Source organism: Falco biarmicus, chromosome 14, assembly GCF_023638135.1.
Source record: "Falco biarmicus isolate bFalBia1 chromosome 14, bFalBia1.pri, whole genome shotgun sequence".
Lineage (NCBI taxonomy): Eukaryota > Metazoa > Chordata > Aves > Falconiformes > Falconidae > Falco > Falco biarmicus.
The window spans coordinates 9,231,960-9,248,267 of record NC_079301.1 but is presented as its reverse complement, the minus strand read 5'-3'; the positions used below and the strand labels follow the sequence as shown (position 1 = coordinate 9,248,267).

Genomic DNA, 16,308 nt, shown 5'->3' with positions numbered 1-16,308 from the left:
ACATCCGAACAGACTGAAGAGATTTTTTTATGTGCCTTGCTCTAAAATGTCCAACACCAGACGCTACCATGAAAGCGGCCAGGACCGTGCCAGAGGTCTTGCCAGGTCCAGCAAGTCTTAGGTCCAGCTAAAGCAGTTAAGAGGATGGTGATGGAAACTTCAGCACCATCAGGTCTAAGAAACGACCAATGTACTGAGAGGTCGCAGTTTCCAGAATTAATACACCAACTTGCCCGTGAGGACAAAAGCTCAGCTGGGGGCAGGGGCAGGACCCTGCCCCAGGGCTGCGGGGGGACTCCTCTTGCTGCCAGGGTCATGTGTCCCAGCTTAGGGCCACATTGCCACCACAGCACGGAACAAGAGTCCCATTATGTGCTCTCCTTTTCCCCCTCCACTGAAGCACAGACACAGCCGGAGGAACCCAGAGCAGCCTGCACACGCCGTGCAAGCGTTGCCTGCGAGGCTGTCGCAGCACACAGCTGCTAAAGCAGGTCCTTTCAAGGGCTGTATTTTTTTATTCCAGCTCTTTGGGAGACAGCACCTCATATGCTGCCAAGAACACCACCTTCCTGGCTCGTTTTGCATTTGAAGCTCGTTACCAATTCCATTAATTTTAATTATCAATTCTATGTATGGGAATTTTTCTTTAAATCATGCTTGTAACGGCAATGGTTATGTGAAAAAAAAAAAACACAAACCATACTTGAAGCAAGGGAGCACATGCCTTCCTCGAAGTCAGCAGCATGCCTCGCCCCTACTCGCATGGTTCAGTTTACAAGCTCATGTCAGAGAGCCGATTTCACACACAAACACAAAATAAAAGCAGGAACACAACTTTTGATCATCCTACATTGATGTTTACTCTTGTTTTCTGTAGCCCCAGGTGACAAATCTGTCCTTTATATAGCGGAGGATTGTTGTGCTATTAACAAAGTCAACTGGACACACTTAAAACTCACCACAGGTCTTTGCATTGGTGGCTTGTACCAAACTAAGGAATAATAATTAGCTGTAAAACGATAAATATAAATTCAAAAACGTTTTTTTCTGAGCAGTAACGCTCAAAAGCAGGAGAATTTACAAGCAACTTTCTTACATATGAACACTTATGCCAAGAAGGGAGATGTTGGAGAAGTCAGCCCCTCTGAACACAAGGGCTTTTGTTCCACCACTCTCTGAGCTCTGAAGAAGTTTAATTTTATTTTTTTTCTCCTCATTTAACTTTGCCGGCCTGCCAGCTGGGTATAAGCCAGAAGGGTTATCCAGTCAGACCTTACTGCGATATATTTACAATGGTAGTGCATCTAAGGTTTGTTTATTTCAGGATTAAAATTCAAATGGCTAGAACCATTTAAATAATTAAAGGGCAATCAGAAAATGCCATGAAACCAAACAAATCAGGAAAAGTCATGGAAACCATCAGCAATATTTAATTCAGAAATTCTCTTTGTTAGGGAACTTAGCTGAAAGAAAACAGCTGGATGTAGTTCAACCCTCTAAATTAAAAACAATCTAACAAGGTCTATAGGGATAACTCTTTCAGCTACATATTGGAGACCAGATTCACTTCTACCAAGTAAATGTAATAGCACTCAAAGCTAGAAAGGAAATTCCTCAGAACTGAGGTAGTTTCTAAGTATCAGCACATTTTCCAATTCCTTGCAAAGCAACTTAGCTATTTACAATCCATTTTTTCCCACACATAAATTTATAACTTTTTCAACTTTATGGTTCCATGATTTATTTTCTAAAGAAAAATAATCTAGCCAGAATATCCCTAACTCTACTAACATCATGTTTTAATAAATAACTGGCTACTTCTAGTAAAATTAAGCCTCCAGGATTGTTTATACCAGCCAAGAATACTCCCGTCTTTATAGCTTTGCAGAAACTTGGTGTGAAAATAAAAGTTGAATATAACGCTGACCCTGAGCTAACAAGTAATTAATGCTTCAATATAAAAATAGAAAATTATCCTTACAACACAAGGGTGGAATACAGCAAACCCTCTCTCTCTGGATTGCTCTCCCAGCTGGATCCCAGTATCCAGCCAGACCTAAAGGCTACCTAAAGCAGGAGGAGACATGCAGAATAATTTTGAGTCTTTCCAAAGACTTTGTTTTCCCTAAACTCTTTTAAAAATTATTTAATCTCTTTTCTTAAAAATATACATTTCTTTTATTAATGAGTTGCTGTTCACCACAAAACTGTTCCAACTACAAAAGCGCAGGTAGAGAGGAAGGTGTCTCAGGTAGTGCCTAAAAGCTACAGTCGCTGGGCATCAGCTCCCAGGAGACCAAATACACTGAAAAAGAGACATCTTCAGCCCTGCCAGCTCCTGACTGCTCCTACTCCGACCTGCCTGCAACGGTGCCGCGGGGCACTGCCCGCCTGCTCCTTCCCTTTTGCCCCCCCATCAGAGAGAAAACAGAACTCTTGCAAGAACAAACTCGGCACCCCCCCCGCCTCCCCCTTGCCCGAGTATTCCTTAAAAACAAACAAATTTTAAAAAATCAATCCAACATTCATCTTAACAAATTTGCAGACAAGACACATGTTGGCATTCGGATCTGCGAGACGACACGTTGCTTCCAACCGAACAAGTTTAATGCCTTATTCCCACGGGGGATGGACGTCGGGAACTGACCTACAGGTTACAGCTAATTGCAAGGATCCCGGGGAACAAACGACAGCTCTTCTTAGCGCCTGCGGAACTGGAATTCTCTGTAGACTCTTCCAATTTAACCAAACCTCCTGTAAAGAAAGTACAACCTGCTCCTCGCATTAACGCCCTATGCAAACAGGGCACTTGGCACACCGACCAGCTCTGCCTTCACCTTCTGTTTCACCACGTAATAAAGACAAATTACTTCCACTTCTTTCCAGATAAGGCAACTAACATAATGTGGATAAATGGGAAGTTAACTACATGAAACATGTTTTCTGCTTGTTGGGCAATTATTTTTTTCCCCCATAAGATAACATGATAAATAAAACCTGCTTCTGTACAGATATTTCTCATTTCAGAAACACATACTTGTTACAGGCCAAAAGAAGACCCTGGGTTTTTTTTTTTGTTTTCATAAGAAATATAGTAAAAAAAAAAAAAAAGAAAAAAAAAAGAAAAAAAAGAAAAAAAAGGAAAAAAAAAAAGAAAAGAAAAAAGTCATAAAGACACAAATGCAGAGCTAACTACAGGCTTGTATATACATTTTTGTTATCCACCTCTAATATGGATTCTTGGTGAACGGGACAGACTGGTAGCCCCCGTCCATTCCTGTTATTCCCAGAATAGCAAGGGAAAAAAAAAAAATACATCAGTATCTTAAAACCAGTGGCAACGTAGTAAAAACTGTACACTGTTGTCCATTAACTTAAAAAGCAATGTCCCTAGATGGTATAAAAGTGAAAGCAGGTGCCTTCTAACTTTGATAATTAAAAGTCTTTCCCCCCCCCCCCACCTACGCTGCACAATTATCTCCATTGTCTTTGCATGGCCAAGAACAAAATGCTAAGGAGCAAGGCTGCTTGTGATAAACCGCTCCTGGTAGCGGCAGAAGTGTTCACGTTCTTATCACTCTTGTTGGAGTTCCCAGTGACTTCGGTGGCATTGAATTCGAACTCTGAGGAGCACTGCTGGAGCTCGCAGCCACTGCCGCTCTCCTCCCCGCTGCTCTCCTCACCTGTGGGAGACAAACACACGCACTGTCCTCCTCTGCCACCTGCAGCACCAAGCTTCGCTCGCAGAAGGCAGCGGGGGCAGCGAGGAAAGCAAGCGCATGGATGTTTCAACATTTACGCAACAGAAGCCCAGGTCCTCTGGTTAATGTGGCTTCGGCGTGCCGTCCATCGCACCCATCCGTGAGCTGGCAACGTGTGCTCATGGCCCAGAAAGCCAACCAGAGCCTGGGCTCCCAAAAAGAACCATGGCCAGCAAGGTGAGGGAGGTGGTTCTGCCCCTCTGCACTGGTGAGACCCCAGCTAAGCACTGCCTCCAGCTCCGGAGTCCTCAGTACGGGAAAGACACGGACCTGTTGGAGCAAGTCCAGAGGAGGGCGAGGAAAATGGTCAGCGGGCTGGATCACCTCTCCTATCAGGACAAGCTAAGAGATTTGGGATTGTTCGGCCTGGAGAAGACAAGGCTCCAGGGAAACCTTATTGCAGTCTTTCAGTACTTAAAGGAGACTTATAAGAAAGATGGGGACAGGCTTTTTAGTAGGGTTTGTAGCGATAGGTATAAGGGGTAATGGGTTTAAACTAGAAGAGGGTAGATTCAGGCTAGATATAAAGAAGAAAGTCTTTAGCTTGAGAGCGGTGAAACGCTGGAAGAGGTTGCCCAGAGAGGTGGTAGATGCCCCATCCCTGGAAACATTCAAAGTCAGCCTGGATGGGGCTCTGAGCAACCTGATCTAGCCGAAGACGTCCCTGCTTATTGCAGGGGTTGGGCTAGATGATCATTAAAGGTCCTTTCCAACCCTAATCATTCTATGATTCAATGGAAACAAGCCTCCTCACACAGCCTGTTGGAGATGCTGTTTCCCACCCTCTTTACCAACATGCTTTACCCACAGCTGAAGCTTAACCAGCTACTCTTGTGTTAGCATGAAATGCAATTAAAGAAAAAGGCAAACAGGAGCACACATACTTATGTCAATGAAGTCGACATCGTTCCCACTGTACGCATTCTTCAGCTTGTTGGTCATCACCCGCAGAGCCATGATTTGCCGGCGAATCACCATGTCTGGTTTGGTAATATCAACTTCTACCTCCGGGTTATTCACTTGACTTGCTAGGCCGTTTCCAGTCACCGCAAAGTCATACCTGAAAAGAAACCACTCCTGCTGGTACCAGAGCTGCAGCTTGGCAGGGTCCCACACCGATGGGCAACAGTGTGGGAACTTGGTGATGCCACCTTTGTTCCAACCTGGGAGATACTCTGAGCCCAACACGATCTTCCCACATAATAACCCTCATGGAGCCCTTCTCCAGCTTCTTACCCCATCTCCCCTCCCTGCAATCTGAGCAGCATGTGGAATTAAACATTGTTTTCACATTCCCCTGCCTTTGCGGCACAGGGTAAGGATTTTCTCCCCAACCTGAAAAGTGAAGGAATGTCTAGGGCTTATAGTAATAATAGCTTACAACGGCATAAATCAGCTCACTGCAGGCAACAGAGAAAAACAAGCTGCTGAGATGCCTAGGTGCCTCGATGCCCAGTTAGATGACACTTCCAGGAAAACAACCTTTGGGGCCATAGTTATCCCAGAGAAACCTATAGTAACTGTTGGAGCCAAGAGTGTCATTCTGGCTTTGCATAATGCACCTTAACCATCAAGCTGGGGTATTAAATGTGTACTTCCCACCACGCAGACATGAGATGCAATTTCCCTAATAACCCCAGCAGGAGAAACATCTGTGATGTTGAAGATGAGATAACATAACCCCATGCATTGAAGCAGAGAAGAGACGAGCTGCTCAGCCTGAGGAGGTGTGCATGCTCAGAATTGAATACACATACAGCCTCTGGGTTTAAAAGAGACTGAGCAACAAACCCCAACAGAATACATCTCCTGAAACAGGTATTTGGAGTATCACCTTACAGAGCAGGGATATAACAATTTTTTCTCTCCTCCAATTACCTGACTTGACAAGCAAAAAAAAAAAAAAAAAAAAATCATTGTTTAACTGAAGAAAGCATTGCTTTTCTTAGTTATGATGCCAATGTCAGTATCACGAGAAAAAAGCCTTTAGCACAACCTACTGACCCTTGAGACCAGGCAGCGAGATATAAGCATACATATGAAGGGCATGCTCAAATCCTGTCCTACATATGGAAGGCTTTATTATTATTATTGGTTTTGTTACTATTTGTGATCAATATTATATGTTTCAAAGAAGTCAGAGAAACCACTGAACTTTTAGCTTATTGGAGCCACAGAGAAAATACTAACAACAAAGCAAAATATAAGATATCCAGCCTCCCCTTTGTCTCCTTGCCCAGTGCTGCAGAGTCTCCATCTCCCCTCCTTACTGGTGCTGGCCCCTGTGCGCACTGGGGAAATCTGCTGTGGAAAGCCCTGTACGTGCTGCTGATAAACAAAACCTGAAGAGGACTGAGTCATTTCTTGTCAGAGACACCTAAACCATCACCCCGGCCAAGTGAGACGAAGTTAAAGGCGCGCACACAAAACAGCACAAAATTTATGCAGTACGGCTTTGCCCTGTGCCCCAAAAATAACAAAGGTAAAAACTACTATTACTTAGAAAAACTGCTGAAAACCCTGGTAGACTGTCTTGGTTGTTTTTTGGTTTTTTTTCTTAATGGAACATCTTCAATTTTGCTTATTTCCTTAGTAAGCAAACAAAAAAAAGAAACTTCTATTTCCAAAACAAAGGTTAGTTACACAAACAATATGACAGAAAACCTCTGGCTTATTCATATGTTGGCAATTTCGTCCTCACAAGAAAGAAAAGAGGGGGAGAAAAAGCTTTGTAAGTATTTTTCCACAAAAAGCATGCAAGAAAACCACGGGCCCCCTTGTGTCACTGACCTCAGCAGTGGAGAAGAGGACCTTTCACCAGCCTCCATCTCCCCTGCTCTTGCTCAACAGGGAGCCCAGCAACAGCTTCTGGTAGAAACACCAGCTGGGGGCACTGGGGCCACAGCTCTGTCAGACACCACAATCATCCCTACCCTGTGCCCATGATACAAGATTTTGTACAAATTGCCTCCAAAAACCCGTAAGCAACCAGTAAGAGGTTTAAATCCAAGGAGAGATGCCATATCTGCATATCTAGTCTCAGTTCCCTCCTTTAAAACAAACCACTACGCAGAGTTTGAACAACCCTTTAGCTTTGTGTTCAAGCTCTCCCACCTACAAAAAACAAAGGGGTAATAGCAGCAACCTGTCTTGGGGGAGCTGGGATCACTCCTGTAGGAGAAGAACACTTGGGGAGAGGGGCCAGTGGGCCAGGAAAGGCTGGGGTGAGGGGGAAAGAGTTAACTGGGGGTGGCCAAACTTCGCCAAACCTGCTCTTGGCGCTCCCATTCCAGCACTCGTTCTCATTGACTGTGCCTACAGACATCTTTTCATCATTGCAAATGTTGCCAGGGAGAGATGACCAAAATTTTTTGGCTTGCTTCAACTTCTCTTTCACATCAGTAACCTATTAAGTAAAACAAACAAAAAAAAAACCAAACAAAAAAAGAAACACGGCACATAATCCAGAATACCAGTCATTAAAAGTGAAGCTGGAAAGGTATTTTTTATCACAACAGATGTGTATAGGCCAGATCTTCAGGCTGCGTGTTTTGATGGTTGATTTACTTTTTTAATACAAAATTAAACATGGCTCCTCACACACATATTACTCATAAGCCAAGCCTTAAACACAGGCACTTTTCTAACATAGAAGTGTTGAGGTAATTCATGTCTAGAGCCATGGGCAGATTACACCCCTCAGAGAGTTTAAGACAGCCAAGGAATATTAAGAAACCCTATAAATTACAAATGGAAAATTATATGCTATGGCACATGGGTGCAAAGCGCCTGTGCAGCACTAGCAGGATCAGGCACTCACCAGTCGGTCCAAGCTCGTGCCGGCCGCTGTAGTTGGCCGCTCCTCCGGGTTGTAGGGTCTGAAACGAGCGCTGAAACCGCTTTCAGAGACAGAGCGAGCAGTCCGGCCCTGGGCAAGCGTTTTTGGCTGGCCACATCCTTGGAAAACCTACACAAGAGGAGGAAAGGGTTTTATGAAATGGGAGGTCACAAGAGCCTCCCTTCTCCAGGCTCCAACCCAGTCCCTGCCCAAAATAATACGTCAGCTTTATATACCTACTTGAAAAAGCATCAAAGAAAAAACATTGACAAGAGTGTGAAAACAAAACACGTTGGATAAATAAAGCCTCAGTGTCTTCTTGGCCCTTTTACCTTCTGAGACACCTGCATGCTGTTCTCCTGCATGTTCATGATCGCATCTGAAATTTTCACATCAATGGGGTCCATGACGGACTCGATATTGAAAGGACCCTCTAGCCTCTCTGCTACCAGCAGCATCGAATCTAACACAAAGAAAGAAACAAAGGCTTTTAATGGTGGCGCTTCAGGAGTAACAGTAACAAGGATAACAGATTGAGCACACAGCCATTACCCACTGCAACACCGCTTCTGAGCAGCACACATCTCCAGGAAACATTTTGCTGTTCCCAGAGCCTACAGCTTCACCAGGCACGTACAGGCTGCCAGCATCGAGCCATGGGCTCATATACATCAAACACCACATTAAATGAGGGAGAGCCATCGCAGCCTGCCAGCAGGCAGCCTGTAATCAGCTCCTCCCATTAGAACGAGCATTACTAACACTCTCCTCTCCGTGCCTGTTTATTAAAAGTTGCCTTGTGTCATTTGTTTTTCAAGACTGCTTTCAAATCCACTGGCTTCCTCAGGCTGGTCCTGAATACAAGACACCAATGCAAAAGGGCACAAGATGATCACTGCTACCATCTCTCCCTTACGGAAGGCTACAGGCTTTGTCGTGCATTGGGAAGCCAAGGGGTCGCACCTTCTGCCATTACATGGACAATCTGCACAAGGGAGACTGCATGAGACCAGGGTAAACGCTGTGCACTACTATTTGGCACATTTCCAGGCAAGGGGAGATGGAAAAGTCCCTCAGCCGACATGGGGTCACTCCTCCTGTGCAGACATGCACATCTTCACCAAATACATCATTAAACACAGCAGCTACTGAACATCCAGCACTTCTTCTGAGAAGTTATTATTGGCACAAAGGCCTTCACCCTGCATTGAATTTAAGCCTTCTCTCTGGTTCTCCCCTAGAAGGTGCCTCCAGGTACACACCTGGTGCTCAGCACTTGTCTCTTCTCACCCATCACAACCTTTATTTAGTTTTCACTGTGGTCCCTCAACCCAAAAGCACTCCGTTTGATGGCCTCCTCTTCTGCGTCACTTCATGACACTCTGCCATAAACTGATTTCCCAGTTGTGTTTTTTTCCTAGCCTTGTGACATGGAAGGCCAGGGCACAAGGGCCCCACTGGCCCAGAGGTAAAATAGTCTCCCGAAGAGCTCCTCCCCACTCCCAAAATAGGCTTGTTCCCTTCCGAGAAGGAGAAATGGGCATTTCACAGTCAGTCTATTAATATCTCATGAAAAGTGTTTCTCATGACATTCACCTTTCTCCTAAGCACAAGAAGGTACTTCCAACAAGCAGAGAACTTCTGTGGGCTCCAGTTAACCTGTTAAAGCCCTATAAAGATATCCCACATACTGAACAATTTAGTAATACCTCTGCCTGAGCACCCAAGTCATGTTAAACTACACTAAAAAAATCCACAAGCTGACGACAACTATATAACTAATCTACTTGTACTTAAATTATTATTGTAACATTAATAAATAGTAATAAAAATAATAAAAAAATCGCCCTACACCAAAACCCCCACTTAAACTGCAGGTGCTTTCCTACCCTGTAAATCCATTTTTTTCAAGACAACTCAGTATCCTAGAGATTTGCTGGGTGTTAGTTAACGGTCTATCAGTTGATCAATCCATCCTAAAAACCGTGTCAGCTAGGACTCACAGAGCTCCACTAAGGTGCTGGTGGTGTTTAAGGAGTGAACCCTGGGAGGAGCTGGAGCCCCCAGGAAAGCCACTCGCCCCGCAAGCACACACCACCAGCATCAATGATGGAGCTGTTGCAGGGCATGGCTGGAATTTAGCCGTAGGTCTGAACTAAACACATTTAAAAAAAAAAAAAAAAAGGAAAAGAAGAAGGTAATAACAAATGAAACAAAGAGTCTTAGACTGTATTGTGGTGGGCTCCAATAAAGTGATGCTTCAAATCTCTGAGTAATGACCGCTAGCATGAATATACCATTGTGCCGGAGGGGAGAAAAATGCTTTTGATGTGCTACCAAATGGAGACTTTTGTAAACAAGTGGAGCACAACTTAAATGTGTTCATCATTGTCAAAGCTTTTGGGGTTTTTCACGTGCATAAAGAACATCCCAGTGCAGTTTGCAGGAAGCCGCTCATTTCAAATAAAAATATTATGAATAGACAGATAATAAAACACACAAAATGCATAGTTTAAAAAAAAAATCATTCCATTTTGTAACTACTTAATTCTCTGAGTGGCCAGGAAAGGCCGCAGATCAATAAAGTGTTTGTGAAAGACTGAAAGGAAACATAAACCCCAATTCTTCTGGCTGTTTGGCGTCTTTGTAAACTTTGAGCCGGGCAGGCCATCCACAAGACCATGGGAATGTAGAGCGAATTGGGTCCTTTGTTAGCAGGGGTGCCATGGCGTTACATGTATCACAGCCCAGGAATGCAGCCTCCGCTTTGACTGCCGATAGAGAAAATGCATTCGGCCTCCAGCAGAGCTGCCAAAGCTGGCGAGAAAAGATAAGGAAAGTAATAATTGCCCTTGGAAAATATATTCAACTGGAGCTCTTCAGGAGCTGGGATTGATACTGGCAAGGAGCACTAAACGAAATAAACTTTTATTAAAATTTAGAAGGGAGGGGGGGGTGGGTGGCTCTACCTCATCCACAATTTTGATTTTGGAAACATCCTGCAAAAACTTTTACCTCCCACCAGGAGCTGGCTGGTGTCCCCACCAGCAGTCGTGGTGAGCAGCGATTCCCTCTGGCAGCCACGTTTGACATTAATAAGGTTGGCTGGGGTTCAAGATAACGCTAGCATCACTGCGCGTCGAGAGGGGAGGCACGCTGCACTGACACCAGAAATGAAGCTTCAGTACAATTCATCTCCCAAAAAGACTTCCCACTTCTGGGAGAGACAAGCTGATTATAAATATCAATTATTTTGCCCCAGCTGTGGTGCAAAATAATTGATATTTATAAACCACGGTGAGGCGGCTCAGATCTGCGTCACCAAAAAAAAGTCTGGCAGAGTGAAAAATGTACCCTGGGCACTTATTACAAATACACAGCACGACAAAGACTGTCTCTCCTCCCTGTGATGGGGAGACAGAAGTGGATTTGGCGGGGGGTGGGGTAGGGTGGGGGGGAACCCCAACCCACACCATATAGGCCATCACTTAAAGACCCTTTTCCTCCTGCATACATTTGTCCTTGCTACTGGCATTGAGACAATCCTTGGCGACAAAGCACCTCACTCTCATGAAGGAAAGCAATTCTTTCGCATTGTGCCACCAATAATCAGAAACCCACATCTTCAGCCTCACTGTCTGACTTGAAGAACAAAAGGCAGTTTTCAGTCTTAACCCCAAGATCTGATTTAAAAGGGGAGGGAAAGAGGGGGAAGACCTTGACCATTCATCAACAACAATCTTTTCTTCTTTTTTTTTTCTTAAGGGGAAAAAAATTCTTTGCACACAAAGTAGTACTCCAGATATGTGTATGGAACCTAAATTTGACATCTCTGAGCAGAGTGAACCTTTGGAAGGGGGGGCAGGAATTATGAAAAGGCACTGGAGATTAACACTGTTCATTCAGGAAAGCTCTAACTCCCCCCAAAGAGCTTGTTTGAAACAAAGTCTAATTGGTGTACAATTGTGCCAGGAATAGAGGGTGAAATAATTCAGATAGTTGAATGGAAGAAAAGAGGGTAATTCAGTCATTATTTCATATACCACAACTTTAAAAGGTACTTTGCAGAAGTAAGGAAGTATAAAGTCTTGTCTTGAAAACCTGACAAACTTTACATCCCAGTTTGGAAATGCTTTACATAACTGACTTATATATAGACCCATTAACACATGCACATGCATATTTCATATGCACATGCACCCAAATTCATATATACTTGCAACATTTGTTGCAAGTTCTCCCATTTACCTATCTTTAAATTATTTTGCTAGGTTCAAAATCTGGTTTTCACATGTAATAAGTAATTGTCATAACATAAAACTTAAGTTTTGACATAATTTAAACCCACAATGCAAAACAGCATTGACCCCATGCAGGTGGGCTGATTTTTATGGGGGGGGGGGGGGGGTGTGTGTGTAGGATTTTTTTATTTTGTTTGTTTGTTTATTTATTTATTTAAACCTTTGTACACACATGCAGGTTGTATTTGTGACACATGCCCTGCCCCAAACACCAGATCTATTTAATTTAATTTGCCTCAAGTGGCAAATTGCAATAGAAACCAAAATCTGGAACATAACCAGCACCTGTTCAGGTATTAAACCATCTAAAAAAGCACAACTGAAGTTTTCAGTATACACACTCCACTGCACGAATCAACCCAGAGCGCAAGAACCAAGTAAATACTGCCAATAAATGTAACAATGCTTAATACCATACTTAAGTAATGAGCAAGCAAGAAGCCCCTTGGGGAGGAAGCACTGCAAGAAGAAAGCTTTGCTTCCAACCTAGAATCACATTTATTTATTTTGTCTTGTTTAATAATCTTAATTATTGTATGCAGTCCCTGATCAGTCTCGTGTGACAGGGCTCGCCAGCTTCCCCTGAGGTTCGTTTTTAGCTGCATACCACCTACAGCAATTAGCTGCTTGTGCTTTTGTCTGTTTTCTGGCATTATGCCCTTCCCTTTCATGGGATTCCTCTTTTCTACTTGGACTAGATGTTTGCAAGTCTCCTGGCTTTGAGCTATTTCAGCAACAATTGTAGCTGAAATACTTAATATTCTCATGAGAAAGACGGCTGGGAGGAATGGGGGGGGTGAGGGGTGTCAGCCTCCCAGAGAATGACTTGGAAACCAAATTTAATGTCACATTTAACTCCCTATATGGAATACACAGGCAAAAAAATGCCTTCTGAAAATAATACCCTGCACACATCCAGTCGGCATGGGCAACGAAGTGAAAAGCCAGTGCACAAAACATGAGAAAACAAGTTCTAAGATTTAAATCTAGCTTGAAATGCCAATTACCAGCAAGTTTCCTTTTTTTAATCTCACGGCTTAGTAAAGGGAAATCTTTTCTTTCTAACAGTCTTTTTCTTCCATGAGTGGGATGGGAAGAGTACTGCAGCCTTGTCAGTAGCGGCAGATACTTTACATGTGCACTTCATCACACATCAACTGGAGTGAAATGACTGCTCCCAAAGGATGCTCATTCAGAGATAAATCAAGCCTTCTGGAAAAGGAGCACAAATGAAAACATTAAACATTGCCTATTGCCTGTGCCCCCAAAACATGATGCATCACCAATTCTGCTGAGCCTTGACCCAAGGTAGAATTTAACATCTCAGTCTAAATTTCATGTATCAAATAACAATGTTCATGAGCAGATAAGAGACAAAACAAACAGGAGGAACAGGATGGTGAAAACACTTGCAGAGCACCACATAAGGCCTACCAACATCTCAAAACAACGGTGGCCAAGCACCAAATGAGCTGTTTAAGAACAGATTCAGACACATGTCCCATTCAATTTTTGAATGTAAAATAGAGGCCTACAGCTTTTCCCAAAGGTCACCACGGCTGGCAAGGAGACTCCCAGGCTGCTGAGCAAAAAAACTGGCTTCAAGGAAGGACAGCTGTATGGTGACAACGATGTATAATGAGTAGTATGGAAAAAACATTTGCATACATGTTTGGTCCAGCAAGAGGAGACACCCCAAGCCTACAAGCACACTGCACCTCCACCCTCCTAAAGCTCGCTGCAGCAGAGGTCACAAGCACGACAGAAGTCTTATTCATTTAGAAACTAACATGAACAGCAAAAGGTGTGCTGTATACAGAGATGTGGAAGTAAAACATACCCATCAAAAACCTGCTACAGCTCAGCACAGCCACTCACAAAAACTGTTCAGGTGAGGGACGCAGTATCAATATATACTCATGCAGTTTTAACCCCTGTTGCCTTACCCATAAAGATATTCCACTCGGCATCCAAGTCCCCTTGGTTGGCCAAGCAGCCTCTCATGACGTTAAAGCAGTAGTTGTAACAAGGCTTCACCGATACCAGACCTCGGCAATGTGGGCAGTACATCATTTTCAGCAGTGCTCGCGTACCCTGCGGTGTGGGGTTCACCTTTAAAAGGGAAAAAAAGAGAAAGAAGAAAATTAGTCCTCTGTCACTGAAGCAAAAAACTTCACGTGTTTACCCCAGGGTGGGTGGGGACAGAGCTGTGCAGAGGAGATGCAACAGAGCTCCCCACTTATGTGATCCAGGGATCCGAGGAGCAGATGAAGAAGCCTGGCTCACCTCCTGGGTATACATGCCACTCCAGGGGGCACAGACAGTCCCCATCTCTGCAAAACATTATCTGCACTGCAATACACCTTGCGTATTTGGGCTGCAAGGACAGGAGCCCTGAGGGAACACGCAGCACTCGAGCTCAGGGAAGGCAGTAAAAAGAAACCAAGCCAAAAGGCATAACTGCAAGGCTGCACTACCCAAGCTCTGCTGCAAACACACACTGAAGACAACGATGCCAGGATTTCTTGGGAAAAAACGGATGAGATGTGTGCCGCTATCCCTGCGCCAAACCCGCCATGAGCATGCCCTCCTCCTCTGCGGAGCCCTGGCTCAGCTCTTCCCAGACAATTGCACAGCAGGGCTCTCCGGCAGAGACTGGCTCCTTTATCTTCTATTCAACTCCTGCAACACAGCATTTACATGACAGATACCCAGGTTCATTTATACTCAGCACTCATCATGCTAAATAACACTGTTCCCCACACCTGAAGGAGGTGGCAGCCACAGCCCGACTGCTGGGGACAAGCTGGGAGGACCCTCGAAGCCAATGTGCAACTGCTGGGCGCGCAAGCAAGCAGAGCTATCTGCAGCAGGCACGTCACCCCCCCACACCCCGAGCCCTTGACAGGGCTATTTTCCAAAGTGACTCATGGTCATTCATGTTTGATTCACTCTCTGGCCCAGCTTCAAAACATTCATTGAAACCATTTCCACCCAGCCGGTCTGAGGAGCATTCACTCCAGCATCACATACTAGCACCGACCACATGGTGGGTCCACCTAAAGCACTGAACAGAGAAGCTCCCTCAAGAGCAAGTTTAAGTGTTAATTAGCCACACGTGAAAAAGGAAAATTAAGATATGATCAGAGATACACGGACAAAATAGAAGTGGTCTCTGGTGTTTTAAGCAATGCACTTGAGACTTCTTGTAAGGTGTTTATGGCGAGTGCTCTCAATACGTTATGATCCAAGACCGTGCTGAAGGAAACACACACACAGCCCCGAGGAAGAAGTCATTATGTCATTCAGTACGAGTGGCTGGAGATGTGGATGGCCTCCACACCTCATGGCAAAAAGGGTGACAGGACTGAATGGCAATGAACATACACGAGGAAGACCTGGTACCACATGTACGCTGAGGACCTTACTATTGTGAATCCCATCTCAGCACAAGGGCTATGGAGAAACTGAACACAATCAACTAGTTGGCAGCACATGAAACTAAGAGGCAACAGATTTTAACAGAAACAAACCAGAAAACAAAACCACACTACATAATCAGGCTGGCTTTGCTATATCATCAGCAGATTCTTAAACCCTCTTTTCTTATGAAAAAAGATGACAGATAAAAATCTGTTGTGTTTCTGACAACTCCAGAAAGATCACAGTTTCTCTTCAGTGGGCAAGGAAACTTAGAAAGACAAGACAATTTTCTGCAGTTGATGGAACTCAGCGTTGGATTTTGGCTGGCCAACAACGTTTGTTCAGACATCGCTTTACCCCTCTTTTGTCCACAAAGAGCCCGTTTGGCTGAGCAAAAGGAGACAATGTAGAAAGCTGTTTGTGGGTGGGGGGAATCAGATTCAGACGTTTCAGGGTGCATATATATATATATATATATTTATATTTGGAAGAAGCAGCAGGAGCCCCAGCAGAAAGCTCCCTATTGGGGCAGCATGGCTTTAAAGCAGAGCTAGTTCAAACACTGGAAGAACTCAAGCAACAGAAACCAGCCAGATCAGATGATTTATAGTTAGAAAACTGAAAGCAGACAAATGTAAAGGTATCATCTGCCATCCAGATGGCGCAGTCCTTGCATAACAAAAAGTTGCGCGCGCGGGGGGGGGGGGGGAAGAACTAAATAACATCTCGCACCCAGAGACAGAGCTCTGAAGGATGCCCCAGTTTAGCAGTTTCTCTGATAAACATCCCTTTATGTCATTTGGTGGTAGATGCCAGGACCTCCACGCCTAGTCCTGAGGCTTATCAGTAAATCCTGGCTATCCTAGCACTACTGGCCCTCAAAGAAGTGCTCTGCATCCTCCTCAGGAAGAAAATTATGAAAATGCTGACAGCACCAGCCAGGTACTAGAGCAGTTTGAAGTGGGACAAGGAGCAGGATACTTCC

At 44.3% G+C, this 16,308-nt stretch overlaps 1 protein-coding gene across 1 annotated transcript in view; it reads right to left on the bottom strand.

Annotated features, from left to right (window-relative positions):
- Positions 1-1,282: 1,282 nt before the first annotated feature.
- Positions 1,283-16,308, bottom strand: part of GPC4 (glypican 4) — a 69,699-nt gene continuing 54,673 nt past the window's right edge. The window contains exons 4-9 of the mRNA XM_056359807.1: positions 13,847-14,012; positions 7,932-8,062; positions 7,582-7,728; positions 7,031-7,167; positions 4,646-4,821; positions 1,283-3,683 (exon numbers count right to left, since the gene is read on the bottom strand). Coding sequence (XP_056215782.1) covers positions 3,475-3,683; positions 4,646-4,821; positions 7,031-7,167; positions 7,582-7,728; positions 7,932-8,062; positions 13,847-14,012 — 966 coding nt within the window. The 3' untranslated portion in view covers positions 1,283-3,474. The remainder of the gene's footprint in view (positions 3,684-4,645; positions 4,822-7,030; positions 7,168-7,581; positions 7,729-7,931; positions 8,063-13,846; positions 14,013-16,308) is intronic.